We start from the raw sequence: 20,768 nt of genomic DNA, 5'->3' as shown, positions 1-20,768 counted from the left end.
TCCTCATCTCAAAGAAGGAAATCCACATTTCCAGTAGAAATATCTAGCATCTCCACATAAACCAAATGATGACACAGCAGAGGAGACTGCCTGCCTGACAGGACATGGAACATCCCACACCTAGGAGATTTGCCCAAAACATCAACCTGAATATAACTGAGTCTTCAAACCTCTCTTCCAGTTTATAGCAAATACAGAGTATAAAAGAACGATGCAAAAGAAACCATGAGGAAACAATCAGACAAATCCAGAAACAGATTTTACAAGACAACTGCCCTTGTCTCTTCAAAAAGTCAATGTCGGAGAGGAGAGGGGAGGGGAGGGGAGGGGAGAGAGCGCGAAGGTTGGTGAGGGCAGCTGTCCTAGGTTAAGAGACTAAAGAGATACAACCAATGCATGAATTTTGATTGGTACATGGTTCCCAAAAGGGAGGCTATAAAAGGCATTTTTGGTTCAACTGGGGAAAACTAAAAAGGATATAGATATTGGAAAATTACAATTAATATCTTAGGTGTAATAATGGTATATAGGAAAATGTCCTTATTTTTAGGAGTACTTATTTGTAGGAGTTTAGGTGTAAAAATGGACCATATAGGAAATGTCATTTTTAGAAGATACACATTGAACTCTTCAGGGATAGACTGTCACGATGCCTACAAATGGTTTAGTAAATCATTTATTTCTATTTACTACATATAGATAAAGCATATTTGGCAATATGTTACCAATTGCTGAATCTTGATAGTAAGTATATTAGACACCTTTTTAATTTTTCACAATAAAAAATTGAAGAGCTTTCCTTGCAAAGGTATTCTTCACAGAATATGTGGTACAACCATTACAAAGGATAAGAAAAAAGAGATTTTAATAACATGGAGAAATGCTCATAACATTAAAGTGAAAACTTACATATAGTTTCATTTCAACTAAATTAAACATATCCAGAAAAATAGCCCAGAAGGAAATACCAAAGTAACAATAAAGCTCGTGCTGGTAGACCTCCGGGTGCTGAAATCCGTGACTGACTTTCTTCCCCAGCCCTCGCCCAGCTCTCCTACTTCCTTCTCAGACTGGCCCTCCTCCTCTACTCACTTCCTAAAAGCCAATGGCCCCAGATCTGCCCAGACCCCCTTCCACTATCCACTATTTTCCCTCTCAGGCTCTGAGGAACCATTCCTACTGTTTCCGCATGACTGTTACGGGGCTGGACAGAACACAGTAGGAAGAGGTGTAATCTGGAATCTATGAGACCCAGGTGGCTTCAGGGCACACCCACAAGCCACCTAACTGCCTCTGTGTCCCTCATCTGTGAAGCTGGCACAGATGAGAAGAAGAGGATCCTGGATACCATGCAGCAGAGCTCAGTGAGAGCAGAATCCCCAGAGCTGGTCCTCACTGGTCCTCAACCACAGCTCCTCATTGGAAAGAGCTCCATTCGCCAGCCGGTCACGTGAACCACAAGCCTCCTCTTCCTCCTCCCCCTTCCCCTCCCCCTCCTCCCCAACACCCCCACCAAACCATCACCGAGTTCTCACAATGTCAAATCCAACTAATTCTCTCCATCACCACTACCACAACCTTGGCCCAGGCTGCCATCATCTCTCACCACATGGGTCAGCCAGCATCCACTCAGGCGGCCACAACACAGCCAGAGCAATCTTTACAACCTGGATCAGATGTCTCACTCCTTCCTAAAATCTTAAAGCAATAGTATCCCGCTATTACAGAGCTTCTACCCGGCTCCCTAGCCTCATGGCACAATCAAGGTCTCCTCAACTCTTGCTAACTCTATCCACACCAGCTTTCTTTCAGCCTCTTGATTTCCCCAAGCTCCCTCTGGCCACAGGGCCTTTGCATACCTCTTTGACCAACTACCTCCTCCTCATTCTTTTATTTATCTTTTTTTTAAAATCTTTTTCAGTACAGCACAGGGAATATAATGACTTTAAATGGAGTATAATCTATGAAAATATTGAATCACCATGGTGTACACCGGAAACTAATATAATGTTGTAAATCAACTATATTTCAATTTAAAAAATCTTTTTCATTACAAAATAGCACACATAAAGTCCACGAAACAAAAATGTACAATTATCACAAGCTGAGAACCCAATTAACCACCACCTAGGTGAAGAAACAACACTACCGGCCCTGCAGAAGCTCCCTCTCTCAAGGACCATCCAGTCACTACCCACCACTTCCCACCACCCCGACTTCTCTGGTAATCGTCTTCCTTGCTCGTAGCTTAAACACACAAGCAGGCAAGTCTAAACTCCTTAGTGTCCTACCTGTTCTGAACTGGATGTAAACGGAATCATACAGAATGTACTCTTTTATGTCTGGCTTTTTTGGCCTGCAACGTTAATGGCTGTGATTAATCCTTAAATCAGCAGGTAGCAGTAGTTCATTTTCACTGAAGTACAGCATTCTCTTGTAAGAACATACTATAATTTATCAATTCTACTGCTGACAGACACTTGGGTTGCTTGCACTTTTGAGCTGTTACAAATATACACTAGTAATATTCTCGTACATGCCTCTTGGAGTACATTTGCTTACATAAGCTATTAGATATATACCCAGAAGTAGAATTGCTGAAACATAGGGTATACATGCCTTCAACTTTAATAGATGCTGCTACACTGTCTTGTAAAGTGGTGTTACCAATTTAATATTCCCACCACAGCATTCCCTTGCTCCACATCCTTACTAACACCTGAAGAGACACCATATGGAAGATATGTATAGGGCAAGATATTGGCGGGCGGGGCGTAGAGCATCCATGACCGCTCTGGGTGTGCTACCCTCCCAGCATAGTAATGCATTCACCAACCCAGAAGCTCCCCGAATCTCCTTGTTAAAGAGATTTTATAACTCAAACCTCCAGCCCCACTCCACTCCTAGGAAGTTGGGGGTAAGGCTGAAAGTTCCCACCTCTAACCGCTTATTTGGTCTTTCTGGTGACCAGCTGCCATCCTGAAGCTATCTAAGGGCCCCACCCTGAGTCACCTTATTAGCATAAATTCAGGTGTAGTCAAAAGGGGCTTCCAGGGTTGGGCAAAGCACAGTCCATGAGCAAATCCAGCCATCACCTATTTTTGTGAAGAACACAGCCATGCCCATGTTGCCTATAGCTGCTTCTACACTACAATGCAGAGTTGAGTAGCAGCCACAGAAACGGTGTACAGCCACAAAGCCTTAAATATTTACTATCTGGCCCTTTACCGAAAAAGCTTGACATCCCTCTCCCCTTTCCAATTTGAGTATGAATGAATGTTGAATTTTATCAAAATGTTTTTCCTGCAACTGGTACCACAGCTGTTAGCCTCGAGAAGTGTTATCCTTGCCTTACAGGAAACCACCAGAAGAGAAAAACAAGAGCCCACCAGAACTGGTTAGAACCAGCTAGGCCCAAGATGGCGGAAGCCCTGACCTCCAGTAGACCTAGGGCCGCATAAGCTCACAGTAATGCATTAGCGTGCTGAACGACACACCCACCAGCGCCATGAGAGCTGACAAGTACCATGACAACGACCAGAAGTGCCCATACAAGGACTAAAAAGGAGTACTGTCTCAGTTCCAGGTCCTAACCACACCCCTCTTCTCAGATAAGTCATGAATATTCCTCCCTCTCTTTACTCAATTCCCTCCCTTTTACCTTGACCCTCCTATACACATGGTGTTCCAGCCCAAACAGGGTTGAGAAGTTGATTTGCGAACTAAGTTCCCACTTCTCCATTCTTAGGCCATTGAATAAAGCTTGTGCGCTTGTGTCGCTCCAATCTCGGCATCAGTTTTGTTACTGGCTGAGACACGGGGTCTCAGCCCAGACTAGTGGGTAACACATCTATGAGAAGATCATACAATTTGTTTAGGAATTTTTCACCTATGTTCATTAGTAATATTGGACTGTCATCTTCTTTTCTTATAAGGAACTTAGGTTTTATAATTTTGAAATTTTGCTGATCTCAGGTCTCTATTTCCTGAAGATTTTATGTAAAACTGGTATTATTTCTTCCTTAAATGCTTAGAATTCACTGGTAAAGTCATCTGGGCCTAGAGTTTTCCTTGTTGGAAGATTTCAACTTATGGATTCAATATCTTTAACAGTTATAAAGACAATTTACATTTCTATTTGTGTCAGCTTTAAGTTGTGTTTTTCTAGGAATTTGTCCACTTCATCTAAAGATTCAAATTTACTTGTATAAAGTTGTTTATAATACCTGCCTACTCTTTTTAACGTCTGCAAGATCTTCGATGATGTCCCTTTTTCATTCCTAACATTAATTATTTGCTTTCTCTAATTTTTTCCTGATTACTCCTGCTGGGGTTTGTCAATTTTGTCAGATTTTTTTTTTTCCAAAGACTCCATTTCTGCCTTTGTTTATCCTTTCTAATGAGTATTTTTCATTTCATTAAATTCTGCTCTTCATTATTTCCTTCATTCTATTTTCTTTGAGTTTAATGTGTTGCTAGTCTTCTAATCACCTAATACACAGCCTAGCTCATGGATTTTCAGCAGTCTTCTTTTGTAACATAAATGCATTTAAAGATATAAACCTCCCTCTAAACATGACTTCAGCAGTATCCCATTAGTTATACGTATTTTGCTATCATTCAACTGAAAACATTTTCTAGCTTTGACTCATAAGTTATTTGGAAACAAATTTCTAAATTTCCAGATACATGAGGATTTTCATTTTATTGATTTCTAGCTTAATTCCACTGTTGTTAGAGAACACAGTCTGTATAATTTCAATATTCTGAAATTTGTTGAGAATTGCCTTGTGGCCAGCACATAGTGAATTTTGACCAATGTGTCCGGTGCTTTTGAAAAGAATTTTGATTCTGCAATTGCTCGGTACAGTGTCCTATATATGTCCATTAGGTCAAGTTTAGTACTTTGTTGTTCAATTTTTCTTTATTTTTACAAATTTTTGTCTGCTTATCATAAAAGCCTCTGAAACAGGTGTGTTTAATATCCCACTATGATCATAGATTTATTTCCATTACAGTTGTATTAATTTTTCTTCTAAATATTTTGAAGTTACATTAGGTATATACAGAGTTTAAATTATTGTATCTAAAATAAAACTTTTATCATTTATCAGTATCATATCTTTATCTCTAGTAATAAATTCTGCCCTCAAAGACTATTTTGTCTGACATTAAAATACTATAGCAACTTTCTTTAGGTTGATGTGTGCACAGTATTTTTTCCCATTCTTTTACTTTCAATCTTTTTATATCCTTGTTTTAAATATATCTCTCTTAAATAACCTGGTCTGCTTTTGTTTTCTTACCTGTCTGACAATCTCTGACTTTTAACTGGAGCATTCAACTTCACTTACATTTAATGTGATTACTGCTATATTGGGATTTAAGTCTATCCACTTACTGTTTGCTTTCTCTTTGTTCCACTTGTTCAATGTTTCCTTTTCTCTCCTTTTTTTTTAAATTTTATTGAAGTATAGTTGATTTACAGTGTTGTGTTAATTTCTGCTGTACAGCAAAGTGATTCAGTTATACATATATATATATATATATATACATTCTTTTTTATATTCTTTTTCATTATGGTTTATCACAGGGTACTGAATATAGTTCCCTGTGCTATACAATAGGATCTTGTTGTTTATCCATAACAGTTTGCATCTGCTAATCCCAAACTCCCAATCCCTCCCTCTCCCTTTTCTCTCCTTTCTTGCCTTCTTTCAGATTTGGAATTTCTTATTATTCAATTTTTCTTGCCTTTTAGCTTAGATACCATATCATCTTTCACAATTTAGTGGCTGCTGCACAGATTACAACATGTATCCCTGACTTGTCTAATATTAATTGGTTCTTTTTCTTTTTCCTGGAATTGCAAGGAAAACTTTAAACAGTTTTATTCCATTTACCTCCTTTCTGACCTACATACCGTTGCTATGTATTTTAATTCTATATATATTTTAAACTCAAAGACAGATGGAGAGATACACTATGTTCTTGGATTGGAAGAATCAACATTGTGAAAATGACTATACTACCCAAAGCAATCTACAGATTCAGTGCAATCCCTATCAAACTACCAATGGCATTTTTCACAGAACTAGAACAAAAAATTTCACAATTTGTATGGAAACACAAAAGACCCTGAATAGCCAAAGCAATCTTGAGAAAGAAAAACGGAGCTGGAGGAATCAGGCTCCCAGACTTCAGACTATACTACAAAGCGACAGTAATCAAAACAGTATGGTACTGGCACAAAAAGAGAAATATAGATCAATGCAACAGGATAGAAAGCCCAGAGATAAACCCACGCACATATGGTCACCTTATTTTTGATAAAGGAGGTAAGAATATACAATGGAGAAAAGACAGCCTCTTCAATAAGTGGTGCTGGGAAAACTGGACAGCTACATGTAAAAGAATGAAATTAGAACACTCCCTAACATCATACACAAAAATAAACTCAAAATGGATAAAAGACCTAAATGTAAGGCCAGACACTATAAAACTCTTAGAGGAAAACATAGGCAGAACACTCTATGACATAAATCACAGCAAGATCCTTTTTGACCTATCTCCTAGAGAAATGGAAATAAAAACAAAAATAAACAAATGGGACTTAATGAAACTTAAAAGCTTTTGCACAGCAAAGGAAAACATAAACAAGATGAAAAGACAACCCTCAGAATGGGAGAAAATATTTGCAAATGAAGCAACTGACAAAGGATTAATTTCCAAAATTTACAAGCAGCTCATGCAGCTCAATATCAAAAAAACAAACAACCCAATCCAAAAATGGGCAGAAGACCTAAATAGACATTTCTCCAAAGAAGATATACAGATTGCCAACAAACACATGAAAGGATGCTCAACATCACTAATCATTAGAGAAATGCAAGTCAAAACTACAATGAGGTATCACCTCACACCAGCCAGAATGGCCATCATCAAAAAATCTACAAACAATAAATGCTGGAGAGGGTGTGGAGAAAAGGGAACCCTCTTGCACTGTTGGTGGGAATGCAAATTGATACAGCCACTATGGAGAACAGTATGGAGGTCCCTTAAAAAACTAAAAATAGAACTACCATATGACCCAGCAATCCCACTATTGGGCATATACCCTGAGAAAACCATAATTCAAAAAGAGTCATGTACCACAATGTTCATTGCAGCTCTATTTACAATAGCCAGGACATGGAAGCAACCTAAGTGTCCATCAACAGATGAATGGATAAAGAAGATTTGGCACATATATACAATGGAATATTACTCAGCCATAAAAAGAAACAAAATTGAGTTATTTGTAGTGAGGTGGATGGACCTAGAGACTGTCATACAGAGTGAAGTAAGTCAGAAAGAGAAAAACAAATACCGTATGCTAACACATATATAGAGAATCTAAAAAAAAAAAAAAAGGTTCTGAAGAACCTAGGGGCAGGACAGGAATAAAGATGCAGATGTAGAAGATGGACTTGAGGACATGGGGAGTGGGAAGGGTAAGCTGGGAAGAAGTGAGAGAGTGGCATGGACATATATACACTACCAAATGTAAAATAGATAGCTAGTGGGAAGCAGCCGCATAGCACAGGGAGATCAGCTGGGTGCTTTGTGACCACCTAGAGGGGTGGGATAGAGAGGGTGGGCGGGAGACGCAAGAGGGAGGAGATATGGGGATATATGTATATGTACAGCTGATTCTCTTTGATATAAAGCAGAAACTAACACACCATTGTAAAGCAATTATACTCCAATAAAGATGTTAAAAAAAAAAAAATTTAGCAGTTGATAATCATTCAGTTTTCCATATAGGTGCCCTTTTCGTTGCTCTTCATTCCTTCCTGAAACACTAACCCTTCACCTAAGATCATTTTCCTTTAGCCAGACACAAACAAAAACACCCCTTGATGTTTCCTTCATTATGGGTCTGTACACAAAAAATTGATTTTGTTTATTTGAAAACGTCTTTATTTCAGCTTTATTTCTGAAGGATCTTTTGGCTGAGTAAAGAATTAGGGTTAGCAGTTTCTTCCAGCACTTAAATTTCGATTGACTTCTGCTTCCATGGCTTCTGTTAAGAACACAGCTGTCAATCTCACTGTTGCTCTTTTGAGGGTAATCTGTCTCCAGTTGCTTTCAAGTCTCCTCTTCATCTGTGGTTTTCAGCAGTTTTATTATGAAGTGATAGGTGAGGCTTTCTTTGTGTTCACATGGCTACTGAATCTGTGGGTGGTGCCTTTTAATAGTTGTGGGAAGTTCTCAGGCATTATCTTTACAAATGTTGTTTCTGCCCAATTTTCTCATAAAAGACCTTTTCACTGTTATCTCTGACTCCTGCCTTATCTGCTAATTTCTCCATTTTTTTATGTCTCCAGGCTTCCTTATGGGTAATTTTCTTTTGAGCTGTCTTCTGGGCCACTGAACTCTTTCTTCAGCCGTGTCTATTCTACCCTTCCTTTGAGAACTTAACTTTGATTATTACATTTTCCAGTTTTAGAATTTTCATTTGGTTCTTTTTTAGTTTCTAGTTCTCTGCCAGAATTCTCAGTCTGGTCTTTTATCTCCTTAAACATAGTAAGCATAGTTGTTTCAAAATCCGTGTCTGATGTCTAGAGCCCCTGTTAATCTGTCTTTATAGTCTGCTGTTTCCATTGGTTTTAATTCATGTGGCCTTGCCTCCCCATGTGTCTGTTCTTCATTGAACACCAAACAGTGAATTTACAACATGGATTGTGAAAATAACTGGACGACTGGATGATGTCATCTCCCTCTACAGAGGACTGAAGTTGCTTCTGTTAAGCACCTAAAAACAACAGCACTCTGGGATTACCTTAATTTCAGAGACCTGACATGCTATGAAACATGACTGCAGGCCTTTGGAAGTCCTACTTCTAATCCTCCTCATTCCTTGGAAGTGGCTTTTTGGGATCCTAAACCAAATTGAGAGAGCTCACCCAGGATTGCTACCCTTTGGCAGATCCCAATACCTCAGGTCCCACAGGCATTTCTGACTGCTTCACAGAGCTCAGCCCCTTGGCGTCCCCTTCAGAGTCAGTACATGCCCTACGTTAATTTCCTGTGGCTGCCCTATAACCAAGGCCACAGACTGGGAGGCTTAAACAACAGAAATTTGTTGTCCCACAGTCCAGGAAGCTAGAAGTCCAAAATCAAGGTGTCAGCAGGGCCACGCTCCCTCTAAAGGATCCAGGGGAGATTCTACCTATTACCTCTTCTAGTGGCCCCACCTGGTCCTTGGTTTGTGACAGCACAGATCTAAATCGCTGGCTCTGTTTTCACATGGCTTTTTTCTCTGTGTGTTCCTTTGTGTCCAAATCTTCCTCCTCTTGCTTTTACAAAGACACCAGACATTAGATTTAGAGTCCTTTCATCACCAAAACAACCCTACAATACCTATGTGGTTATTCTATTAACGCCTTCTTCAGACTACTAGCTCTAGGGGTGTTCTTTGTTGCTCAAGAAGACCCCCCCAAGTGCCAGCACACTGAACAACTTTAAGGTCTCCACTATTGGCTGAGTTAAACTGAATCTGTGAAATAAAGAAAATAACACCTAGCCCATGCTATTCCCACCAGTATTCAATAAATTAACAATTTTTTAAAAAGATACTCACTGTTAATTGTCTGCCAGATTTGTTTTTATTTGCTATTCTGGCTGCTAGAGATGGAGACTCACCCAGATCAGCTTGAGCTGGGGGCGGAGGGGTTCAGGGGGATGGCTACTAGTCAAGATATAAAAAGTGAACAATCAGAAAGACAGAAACAATCATAAAAGCAACCATTTATTGAATGCTCATAATATGCCAGGCTCAACGCTAAACAAGCGTTGCACAAAGACTACTTCACTTGATTCTATGAGTTACCGTCATCATTTTTATCTTACAGATCTGAGAACTATTATTATCATTTCTATTTTGCAGAGATAGAAACTGAGGCTCAGGAACACACACCTAACATGTACTGTCACCACTCGTTACCCAAGAACTAGTATTTTCCCTATTTACAGATAAGGAAACCAAGTCTTGAGAGGTTTGGAGACTTGTTCGTGACACCAAAGTTTAGACTCTTAAATACTGCTACATACTAGCTTTAAAAAAACCTTTTAGGGACTTCTCTGGTGGTCCAGTGGTTAAGAATCCATCTTGCAATGCAAGGGATGCCACTTCAATCCCTGGTCAGGGAACTAAGATCCCACATGCCTCGGGGCAACTAAGCCCGCGAGCCACAACTAGAGAGAGGCCCACGTGCCACAACGAAAGATCCCACGTGCTGCAACTAAGACCCGACACAGCCAAAAAATAAATAAATAAATAAATATTTAAGGAAAAAAAAAAACCTTTTACACCACTTCACACCCATTAGGATAGCTATAATCAAAACGATAAAATAAAACAACTGAGGACATGGAGAAACTGGAACCCTCATACCTTACTGGTGGAAATGTAAAATAGTGCAGTCACTTTGGAAAACAGTCTGGCAGTTTCTCAAAGACTAATCATAGAGTTACCATGTGACCCAGCAAATCTACTCCTAGGTATATATCCACCAGAAATGAAACATATGTACACACAGAAATATGTACATGAATGTTCATAGCAGCATTATCCAGAATAGCCAAAAAGTGAAAATAACCCAAATGCCCATCAACAGATGAATGTAAATAAAACATAGTACATCCATACAATGGTATATTACTCAGCAGCAAAACGAAAAGAAGTACTGGCACAGGCTACAACGTGAATGAATTTTGAACACATTTTACTAAGTGAAAGAAACCAGACACAAAGGGTACATACGGCATATTATATTTATATGAGATGTCCAGAATCAGCAAATCCGCAAAATAGAAAGCAGACTAGCAGTTGCCTAGGGTTGAGAGAGTTGGGAGGAAACGGGGAGTAAATACTAATGGTTATGGGTTTCCTTTTTTTTTTTTTTTTTTTCGTTGCTGCACACGGGCTTTCTCTAGTTGTGGCGAGCAGGCTTCTCATTGCAGTGGCTTCTCTTGTTTCGGAGCACGGGCTCTAGGCGCGCGGGCTTCAGTAGTTGTGGCACGCGGGCTCAGTAGTTGTGGCTCGAGGGCTCTAGAGCGCAGGCTCAGTAGTTGTGGCGCACAGGCTTAGTTGCTCCGTGGCACGTGGGATCTTCCTGCACCAGGGATCAAACCCGTGTCCCCTGTATTGGCAGGCGGATTCTTAACCACTGCGCCACCAGGGAAGTCCCATGGGTTTCTTTTTGGGGTGATGAAAATGTTCTAAAACTGACTGTGGTGATGATTACACAACCGTGAATATACTAAAAACCACTGAACTGTACCCTTTAAATGAGTGAGCTGTATGGTATGTGAATTTTATCTTAGTAAAGCTGTTTTTTAAGTATTTTACAACTTGAACATTTTACTTAATTTCTACTAGTCTTCATTTCACAATGGAAAAAATACTTTGTTTAAATTTGAAATTAAGAATATAAGCACTTTAATGCCCAAAGCCAAAAATGTTAACTTTTTAAAAACTTTTAAATAAATTAAGCTCCATCTTAACTGATAAGGCTTCACAGAATCACACTGTTCTCTACTCAGATTTCAAAATACCTTATAATGTGTTCATAAACTAATTTACCAGTGTATTAGTTCCATTTTCTTTTTTCCACACTAGCTATGTGGTCCTATAAAATCACTACTGTGTACTATGGTAAGGAAATGAAAAGAAGTAATGTGTTTGCTGGGGGCATTTGGAACATATGAAAATATCAGACATACATGAAATGCTAAACTAATAAACGACCATCTCAAATCTATACACATCAAATTTTCAAAGACTTTCCCCATCAAAGACTTGGGGAAAAGTTTTAAAAGAACCTCACGAATAAAGATTTTTTTTGGCGCTTGGTAAGGCTTATCTTTACACATGTCGTTATGGTCTTGTTTCTCAACGTCTGGTCCATGACCAGCAGCAGCAGCATCTCCTGGGAGGTGATAAATGCAGAACCTCTAGCCCCACTCCAGACCTACTCAACCAGAATCTGCATTTTAACAAGATCCCGAGGGGACGTGTCTGCACATGAAAATGTGAGAAGCACTGTCATAAGACACTTCCTTTTCTTTTTCCATTAAGACAGCTCTAGCTTGCACTGGACTAACGTTTCACAAACTTGACACACATACAGCTCCGGTCCTGGGCCAGCTTGTCCTCAGTGCCATTCCTCACTCTTCTGCTCTACTCCAAATTGCAGATGGGCTGATCCCTGCAGGCTGGGTTTCCCAAGCAGGAGGGGGTATGGGGTGAGTCTCCAGGAGCAGCTGTGTCCTTCCAAGCCTCCAGCCCCCGCCAGATGACCCATGGTGGTTCCAGCCTCTGGCGAGTGGTAGTTGTTCCTGATATGCTGCCTCCCAGCTTGTCCTCCAGCTTCGGGGTGGCAGTGGTTTCCTGTTTGCTGCCTCATCGCAGGGTTGCCTCATTGCCCACTGTTTGCATTCTCAATTCTTCAGCACCTGTGCGACTACTCCCCATTGAACTCCCTCTGTTTTAAATACTTAAAGTGGGTCGTTCCTTTTTGGACTCAGAATGATACCCCATACCATTCTGGATATTTCCCCTGTGCACCACATATACCAGAGGAATTTTCTGAATGGCTTATCTGCTTTAAAAGGGGGAGTGGGGAAGGGAGGTTGGGAGCTACCACACACACAGTAAACCTCACATTCCATCAATCTCTAACAACACAAAAGAAAACTCAACCTTAAGCTATTTGTACAGCAGATGTGACTGTATTCAGAAACTCAAGTCCTCAGGGTGTATTTTTAACACTCTACCCATCATTCCTCCTCAGCCAGAACAGCTGGTATAACAGCTATTGTTTTAAGAGGGAAAAAAAGCCTCCTTAAGAACAGAATTCTGGACAAACACTGGAATCTCTGAGAGATCAAATCTTAATAACAGTTGTAAATCACATGATCCACCACATACTGGGCACACACCATGCTTGAGGACCAAGCAACAGGTGAGAACAACTCCTATCAGTACCATTTAGGGCTACTTGGAGATCTTTCTAAAAGCACCTCTGACCCATCACTCTCATGCTCTGAATAATCCTTAGTGGCTCCCTCTTGCCCAAGGCCACAAACCCAACTCCAGGGCTATCCTTTCAAAATCCAGCCTGATCTACCTTTCCAGTCTCTTCCTCATTCCTCTCAATCTGACCCCCTCACCTTCTGACCATTCCCAGGTGTGCCTAAACCTGCAGATACAACATTCAACTAGGTGGAAAGTCCTTCTTTCCTTACTTAGCCTGACAAACTCTTTCCCGCAAGATCCTGCCTCCCAGGGTAGCTGGATTCTCACTCCTCTAAGCTTCCACAGCACTTACTACATCATACTGCCACATGGACGGATGTCCATCTCCTCCTATGGGCTGGGAACCCCGAAATGGAGAAACTGTCTTCCATCTTGGGATCCTGACCATAGTTCAGATCCAGATCCAAGTTACTACCAGTGACACCCTGGGCAAGACACTTACCCTCTCCACCTCCAATTCCATAAGAAGGGAATGACAGACAACACCCAACACAGTGCGTTATGACCAATGCTAATGAGTTAACCCATGTAAAGTGCTGTAAAGTTAACCCAAGAAAAGTGCCTGGCACATAGTAAGCACTGGAGAATTGCTAGCGTTATAATTATTACTGTTATACCTGGAACAAAGGAGGTGTTCAATACCTATGTGCTGAATAACTGGAGCACTTCACAATAAAACTTTGTAACATTAGGACAAAAGATTACCCCACCCCAGGTATCAGAGGCTGACATAAGATTAAGCAAGAAATGGCTCCCACGGTAAAAGTACCAGCAGAACTCACTGGCCCTGGAGGAAAAGCGCACTGCAGCGGGATGAGATAGTCTGTGCCAGTTGGATCTGCCCAGGCTGTCCACAGACCCAGTCCGCCCTCAGCCACCTGTCCAACCACCTGCCTGAGGAAGCCGTGTGCTAACACAGAGGGCTCACCTGCAGCAAAACCCAAAAGCAGTTTGCAACAGAAACCGCAATGGGAAAACAAAGGGTGCAACTTTACTCCTGCAGAAAGGAAATGCGTCTTTCTGCAGCTAATACTTCGCGTCTGGAGTTCTCCACCGAGAGTGAGATGCCAAGCGGGTGCGCAGCCAGGGACAGCCCCCTCTCCCCGCTTTCCCGAGGAGGGAGAGAGAGACGGTCACGGGACGCGCATCCCTGCCCTTTCCAGCACGAAAATCCACGCGAGGGGAGGGAAGGGAAGAGCCCCACACCTGGGTCCAATCGGATTTCTCAGGGGCCACAGGTGAGTGCAGAGCACCCAGCGGGAAAGAGCCTGATCCGTCCTCAGAAATGTGCAGAACCCGGGTCGGGGAGCGCTCGCCGGCCGGACGCAGACAGGAGTCCCCATTTCTGGTGCGCTCGCCCCCCAGCCTGCAGGCCTGTCCCTCCCGGTCCTCGCGGCGCGGGGCTTCCTCGCGGCCCGCCCCGCCAAGCGCCCCGCCCGCCCGGCGCCCACCTGCTCCCCGGCCCGGGGTCCCCGCCGCCGCCCCGCCGGGGGGCGCGCTCAGCCCCGGGCGCCTGGTCCGTTACCCCGCGGAGCGCGCTCCGTCCGGGCAGCGGCGCCCGGCGGGACCCTAGGCCGGGCCGGGCCGGGCCTGGGCGGCTGCTCGGGCCGAACTGCGGGCCTCACGGGGCTGCCGCGGCGTGAGGGGCGCGCGCCCGGGCCGCCGCCGCGGGCTCACCTTCTGGCGGATCTGGCCCGACGTGGACACCTTGCGGATGAGCTTCTGCGGGGAGCCGGGCTCCGCCTCGGGCTCGCTGTCGGACGACTCCTCAGGCGGCGGCGGCGGAGGCGGCTGCGGCGGACCCGGCGGAGGGGGACCCGCCGCCGCCGCCATGCTGCCGGGCCAGCGCGCGCACAGCGGGAGGGGGCGGGGGCTGGGGCGGGGGGCGGGGCCTGGAGGGGCGGGGCCGGGACCGCGGTCTCCAGCTCCGCCCCTCCGCGCCCCCTGCCGGCCGCGCGCACAGCCGGAGGTGGCGCCCCTGCCGGGTGTCTCTTCGCCCCCACCGGTGGTGTCAGAACCACAGGTTTTAGCGTCTGTTTCTTTTCTTCCTGGGACACAATTTGTGTGGTTTTTTTTTTTATTTCTGTGTTCACTCTTTTTCATCTTTAATGTTCCCCTTCAAGAATGTAAGTGACCTCCAGGCGGCCCAGGACTGTCTTTCTTGCCCTGCATCGTGTCTCCAGCATCCGAAGAAGCGTCTGGCATTTAGTAGTTAGTTGCACGACAGACAGTTCTTGGAGTGGGTGAATGCATGCATGAATGCAGGAAAGAAAGTACTTGGACAGGCCTCTGGGATGCCGGAACAGGGATACACAGTTCCATCCGAGAAGGCTTCCTGGAGAAAAAGATAAAGTGAGACGGAAAATGTGAGGAGTTATCCCTAACCGGGGACCCCTGTTCCAGGGCAAGAGATGAGATTGTGCAAAGACCTGGAGGCAAGAAAGAACACATCTCTGGAAAAAAGGGAAACTGTAGCCTAAAGGAAGGAAAATACTTGAAGAGATGAGCCTGTGGGCGGGCAGGTCAGACTGGGCCTTTGTAAACCTGATTAGGGGGTTGGTCTTTTAGGCTGAGTTCTGAAGGCAACAGGAAGCCCTTGAGCCATCTTAACCCTGGGCGGGGCTAAGTCACTGAGGCCTGTGATCCAGGCTTTGAAGCAATCGGGGCAGGTGGCTGCCCTGGATTACTGGGAGGGGCTGGGGAGACAGAGAAGTGGACTTAGGAGGGTAGCTGGAGGAGAGGCAGAGGCAATTTGGGATAAGCCCCTCCTTCCCAGCTAAGACAGCTGGAGGAGTGGGAGTGAAGTTGGAGGTGAGATCAGCTGAGTTTTTGCTGCCCTATGGGACATCCAGGTGGAGAAGGGTTTGGTGCCACCTGAGAAGGGCAAATCCTCTTTAAAGACCCTATCTCCAAATACAGCCACATTCTGAAGTACTAAGGGGCTGCACAATTTTCCCCTTGCCCTTTCAAAGGGCTGCTCCTAGAGACACAGTGGCTCCTGTCCTGCCTGCGGGTCAGCACGCTCTGGCCCCCACTGCACTGGGCAATGCTTTCCAGAGGCAAAATAAGTGAGACCCTCCCCAGGGGCCACAGAGGAGCATCTGGCGTGGGGACATGGCCAGGGGAATGGATTCACCGCCAGGACAGAGCATGTCAGGGCCTAATGCAGGAACACTCTGGGACACGCTGGGGACCCCTGGTGAACCCAGCTGTGCTGCCCAGTGCTGTAGCCACTAGCCACATGTGGCTACTTCAATTTCAATTTCAATTAATTAAAATTAAATTTTCAGTTCCTCGGTCACACTAGCCACATTTCAGCTGCATGTGGTTTAGCAGCTACCACAGGGGACAGCACAAATACAGAACATTTCCATCGTCACAGAAAGTTCCGCAGTGCAGGAGGACAGTGATGGCTCCCGTGTACGGCCCACCGGCCACACACCAGACACTTGACCAGTGATTCTAGTCCACACACATGTCCCCCAAAGCAAGCTTGATGGTCTCATTCCAGAGATGAAGACCTGAGGTTCAGATACGTCTCCCAAGGAATGCATGAGAGACAGAATTTGAACTTGGACTATGTGATTCCCAAGTCCTTGACCCTTCAGGGCTAGGCCTCCCAGGAAGCTGAGGCTCGAAGGAGCTCATAGGAAGAAAGAGGAGAGAAGGGTCTCGTTATGGACTGACTTGTGTCCCCCCTCCCAACATTCATACGCTGAAGTCCTAATCCTCTAGGACCTCAGAATGTGGCCGTATTTGGAGATAGGTAGGTAATCAAGTTAAGGAGGTAATCAAGTTAAAATGAGCTAATTTTAAAGAGGTAATCAAGTTAAAATGAGGCCATTAGGATGGGCCCTAATCCAATACAACTGGTGTCCTTACATCAATAAGAAGACATTTGGACGCAGACAGGCTCCAAGGGAAGACCATGTGAAGACACACAGAGAAGTCATCTGCAAGAAAAAGATAGAGGCCTCAGAAGAATCTGACCCTGCCGACCCCTTGATCTCAGACTTCTGGTCTCCAGAATTGTGAGAAAACACATTTCTGTTGTTTAGGCCCCCAGGTCTGTGGTACTTTGTTATGACAGCAAGGAGCTGACTAATAAGGGGACAGAGGGGAGGGTGTCCTGCGTCTCCACGGAGATTGGTGATTTTTGTATCAATTAATTACAATGTAGTGTGATACGTAAGTGCAAAAATCTAAGGGTGTTGTAGGGGGAGGGACGGTACAACAGGAGAAAGAGTGATAACTCTGCTGGAGGTGTCAGGGGAGCCTCTCCAGAGGACGGGTGACCCCAGCCTGGTTTGGAGATTTGAACTGAAAGGTGAGGGGATGGAGGGAATTTGCCAGGAAAACACAAAACGGCAGGAGACTACTAGGCAAGTTGGGAGGATGACAAGGGATTTGGATTTGCTGGTGAGCCACTGGTCAGGTTGTGGGGAGTCTGGAAGGTGAGCTGCACCAGGACCCAAAGCAGCCTCTGTTTGGCTCAGGAGCAAGGACGTTATCCTCTGGGCAGCAGAGCCACTGAAGGGTTTTTGAAAAGCAGAGGAGGGTTCTATCCCTGGTCGGGGAACTAAGATCCCGCATGCCTCGTGGCGTGGCCCAAAAAAAAAAAGAAAAGAAAGAAAAGCAGAGGGACTAATGTCTCTGGGCAGAGAGTGATCCAGAGGAGAAAAGACTAGAAACAGAGAGGTCATTAATAAGTGATTTACCGCAAACTGTTATATATAGAGTAGATATAAAACAAGGTATAGCACAGGGAACTATGTTCAATATCCTGTGATAAACCATAATGGAAAAGAATACAAAAAAAAATATATATATATGTATGTATGTATAACTGAATCACTTTGCTGTATGGCAGAAATCAACACATTGTAAATCAACTTCAATTTTTTTTTTAAAAAATTGACTTACTGGGACTTCCCTGGTGGTCCAGTGGATAAGACTCCATGCTCCCAGTGCAGGGGGCCCTGGTTCCATCCCTGGTCGGGGAACTAGATCCCGCATGCATGCTGCAACTAAGAGTTCTCATGCCTCAACTAAGAGTCTGCATGCCACAACTAAAGATCCTGTGTGCCGCAACTAAGACCTGGTGCAGCCAAAATAAATAAATAAATAAATATTTTTTTAAAAAATAAAGTGACTTGCCAATCCAGGCAATGCTGATTTGGGCCAGAACCAAGGAGGTAGTTGTGGAGGTGGAGAGAGGAGGTGACAGACAGAAGACATAGTAGAGGGAAGAAGAGGGACGAGCTGCTCCTAGTCAAGAGATTAGGGAGCCGGGCAAGTCGGAATGCCTCCCAGATACGGGGCTTTCCAGGGAAGAACGCCCCACTGAGCACAGTAGGCCTAGAGGAGAAGATGAACTTGGTTTGGAGCAAACTGAGCTTGAGATGTCTCGGTGTGCTGTTGCCTATACCCGTTAGATGCTCAGGGGATACCAGGGTTCCAGAATCCATCATTTTAGAGGCGAAAAGCCAAGGGCATGAACGTGAACGCAAGGGAGAGTTGGGAGGTAGAGACTGTGGCTGAATAGGAGTCTATTTGCAATTATGAAAAAGTACTAGAAATTGTCACAGCCAAGAGGAGCCTAAGGAAATGTGATGACTAAATGTCATGTGGGATCTTGGAACAGAAAAAGGACATTAGGTAAAAACTAAGGAAATCTGAATAAAGAATGGGCTTTAGTTTAATAATAATATGTAAATATTGATTCATTCAGTGTGGCAAATGCACCATCCTAATGTAAGATGTTAATAATTTAGAGGAAACTGGGTATGGGGGAACTCACTGTACTTTCTTTGCAACTTTTCTGTAAATCTGAAACTATGTGAAAATAAAAAGTATATTTTTAAAAAGAGTATTAGGCTTAGTAAGAACTATATTATGTTCTCAAATCAGAGGAACATAACTGCCATATTTTCTCTGATGAGCAAAGAAGCCTTTGTGTTCTCTGGTGGATGCAGAGTGCTGTTCCCTTGGAGACCTCCCCCAAGGTGGCACGCCTGTAAGAGCACATTCACGCGTACCTCCTTATGCAATGAGTCACGCTGTGAATCATCTCTAACAATATGCTGCTCTCCGAGTTTACCCCACCTTAAGGGCATATCAAGGTGGCAGTAATAACACACTTCACATCCAACCTAATCTTTCTTCTCGACCTGTCAATGTAGAAGTGCACCTCCTGTCAAAAAGAACCGCTCATGTTAGAATAGATAAAGGATGCACTTGAAAACATGGGAATTATCTTATTTTACCCTGAACTGTGGTTATGATTGACACCTGGAGCAGGACATTGCTTTACTGTGTGCGAGACGTAGTTCCCCTGGCCCCCAGGACCTGTGTCAACCAAATACCACCCCCATACGTTTCCAAGTGCACCCAGCTGCCGCCCCCTCCCTGCCCACCCCCCAAGCATAAGTAAACTAAACCCTTAGGGTTGTGATATTAGACTGGGAGGCAAGCAGTGAAAAATGTTAAAGGAATAGGAAAACAGACACTCTAAAAAGAAGTTATCTACACATGATAAAATTGTAGAGAACTAAATACACACACACACAAATACAAGTAAAAATGGGGAAATCTGAAAAAGATGGGTGGATTACAACTACATGTGAATCTATATAATTATCTCAATAATATTTTCAACTTAAAAAAAAACTTAAGGGCAGCCATTGTTGAATCATAAATGCTCCGACCTGCCCCCCCTAAACTCTCATATACACATTCAGCATCAAAAGGTAAGCAAAGGGAATTCCCTGGCAGTCCAGTGGTTAGGACTCCGAGCTTCCACTGCAGGGGGCACGGGTTCAATCCCTGGTCAGGGAACCAAGATCCCGCATGCCACACGGTGTAGCCAAAAAAAAAAAAAAAAAAATGGTGAGCAAAGTTCTGGTTGTTATAGACTCAGGGAAACCAGAGTTTAAGTCTTGACTCCAACTCTCACTAGCTGTGTGACCTTGGGTAAGGTACATAACCTCTCTGAACTGCAGTTTCCTCATCTAACAAATGGGAAGCATGGTTGGAATGATTAGATGTAACAGGTGAAGTGCCTAGCACAAGGCAGGTGCCCAATAAATAGCAGAGACCCCTACTTCTCCTTTGGTTGCAGGTTGCGGAACTTTGCCCCAAGTTCTCAGCTGCCGCTTTCTCCATGCAGCACCCTCAGCTCCTTTGCACCCTGTTTCTCCCACTGCACCTACCTAGAAAATCCTGGGCTGCACATCCAACCTGCACACGGGACATCCTGCCTTCCGACGCCAGAGCAGACACAACGCCTCTAGTGCGCAGGCCCAGCCAAGGCGAGGTTCCATATCCCGTTCGGGGCAGCGGCTGCTCACTTCCTGCTCCCACCCGTACGCCCTTGTAGGGGCGGCCAGCTGCAGGTCGTAAACTAGCCAGCACGCGAAAGTCAGGCGTTTTGGTACCAGAATAACCTGGAGGGCCAGGGCTGTTCTGACCTTTGTTCTCCAGGGACTGGCCTTCCAGCTCTTCTCTCTGGCTCTCACACCCACACAAAAGTCCGACCTATTACTGCCCACCCTGACTTAGGATATCCTGGGGTCAAGCAATGCAGGAACCAACCGGCTGATCCTCTCACCAGGCCCTGCCAGGCAGCCTCCCAAGTCCCTGGCTTGCCCGGCATCTCGGGCGGGAGCCAACCACAGCCAACCTG

At 44.2% G+C, this 20,768-nt stretch overlaps 1 protein-coding gene across 2 annotated transcripts in view; it reads right to left on the bottom strand.

Annotated features, from left to right (window-relative positions):
* Window positions 1–14,917, bottom strand: part of DGKD (diacylglycerol kinase delta) — a 116,772-nt gene extending 101,855 nt beyond the window's left edge. For both annotated transcript variants that reach the window (XM_061188664.1, XM_061188672.1), the window contains exon 1: window positions 14,762–14,917. In XM_061188664.1, the coding sequence (XP_061044647.1) occupies window positions 14,762–14,917 (156 nt within the window). The remainder of the gene's footprint in view (window positions 1–14,761) is intronic.
* Window positions 14,918–20,768: the final 5,851 nt, after the last annotated feature.

The sequence above is a fragment of the Eubalaena glacialis genome, chromosome 1 (assembly GCF_028564815.1).
Source record: "Eubalaena glacialis isolate mEubGla1 chromosome 1, mEubGla1.1.hap2.+ XY, whole genome shotgun sequence".
NCBI lineage: Eukaryota > Metazoa > Chordata > Mammalia > Artiodactyla > Balaenidae > Eubalaena > Eubalaena glacialis.
The sequence above is the reverse complement of the archived record's forward strand: the minus strand, read 5'-3'. Positions and strand labels throughout refer to the sequence as shown.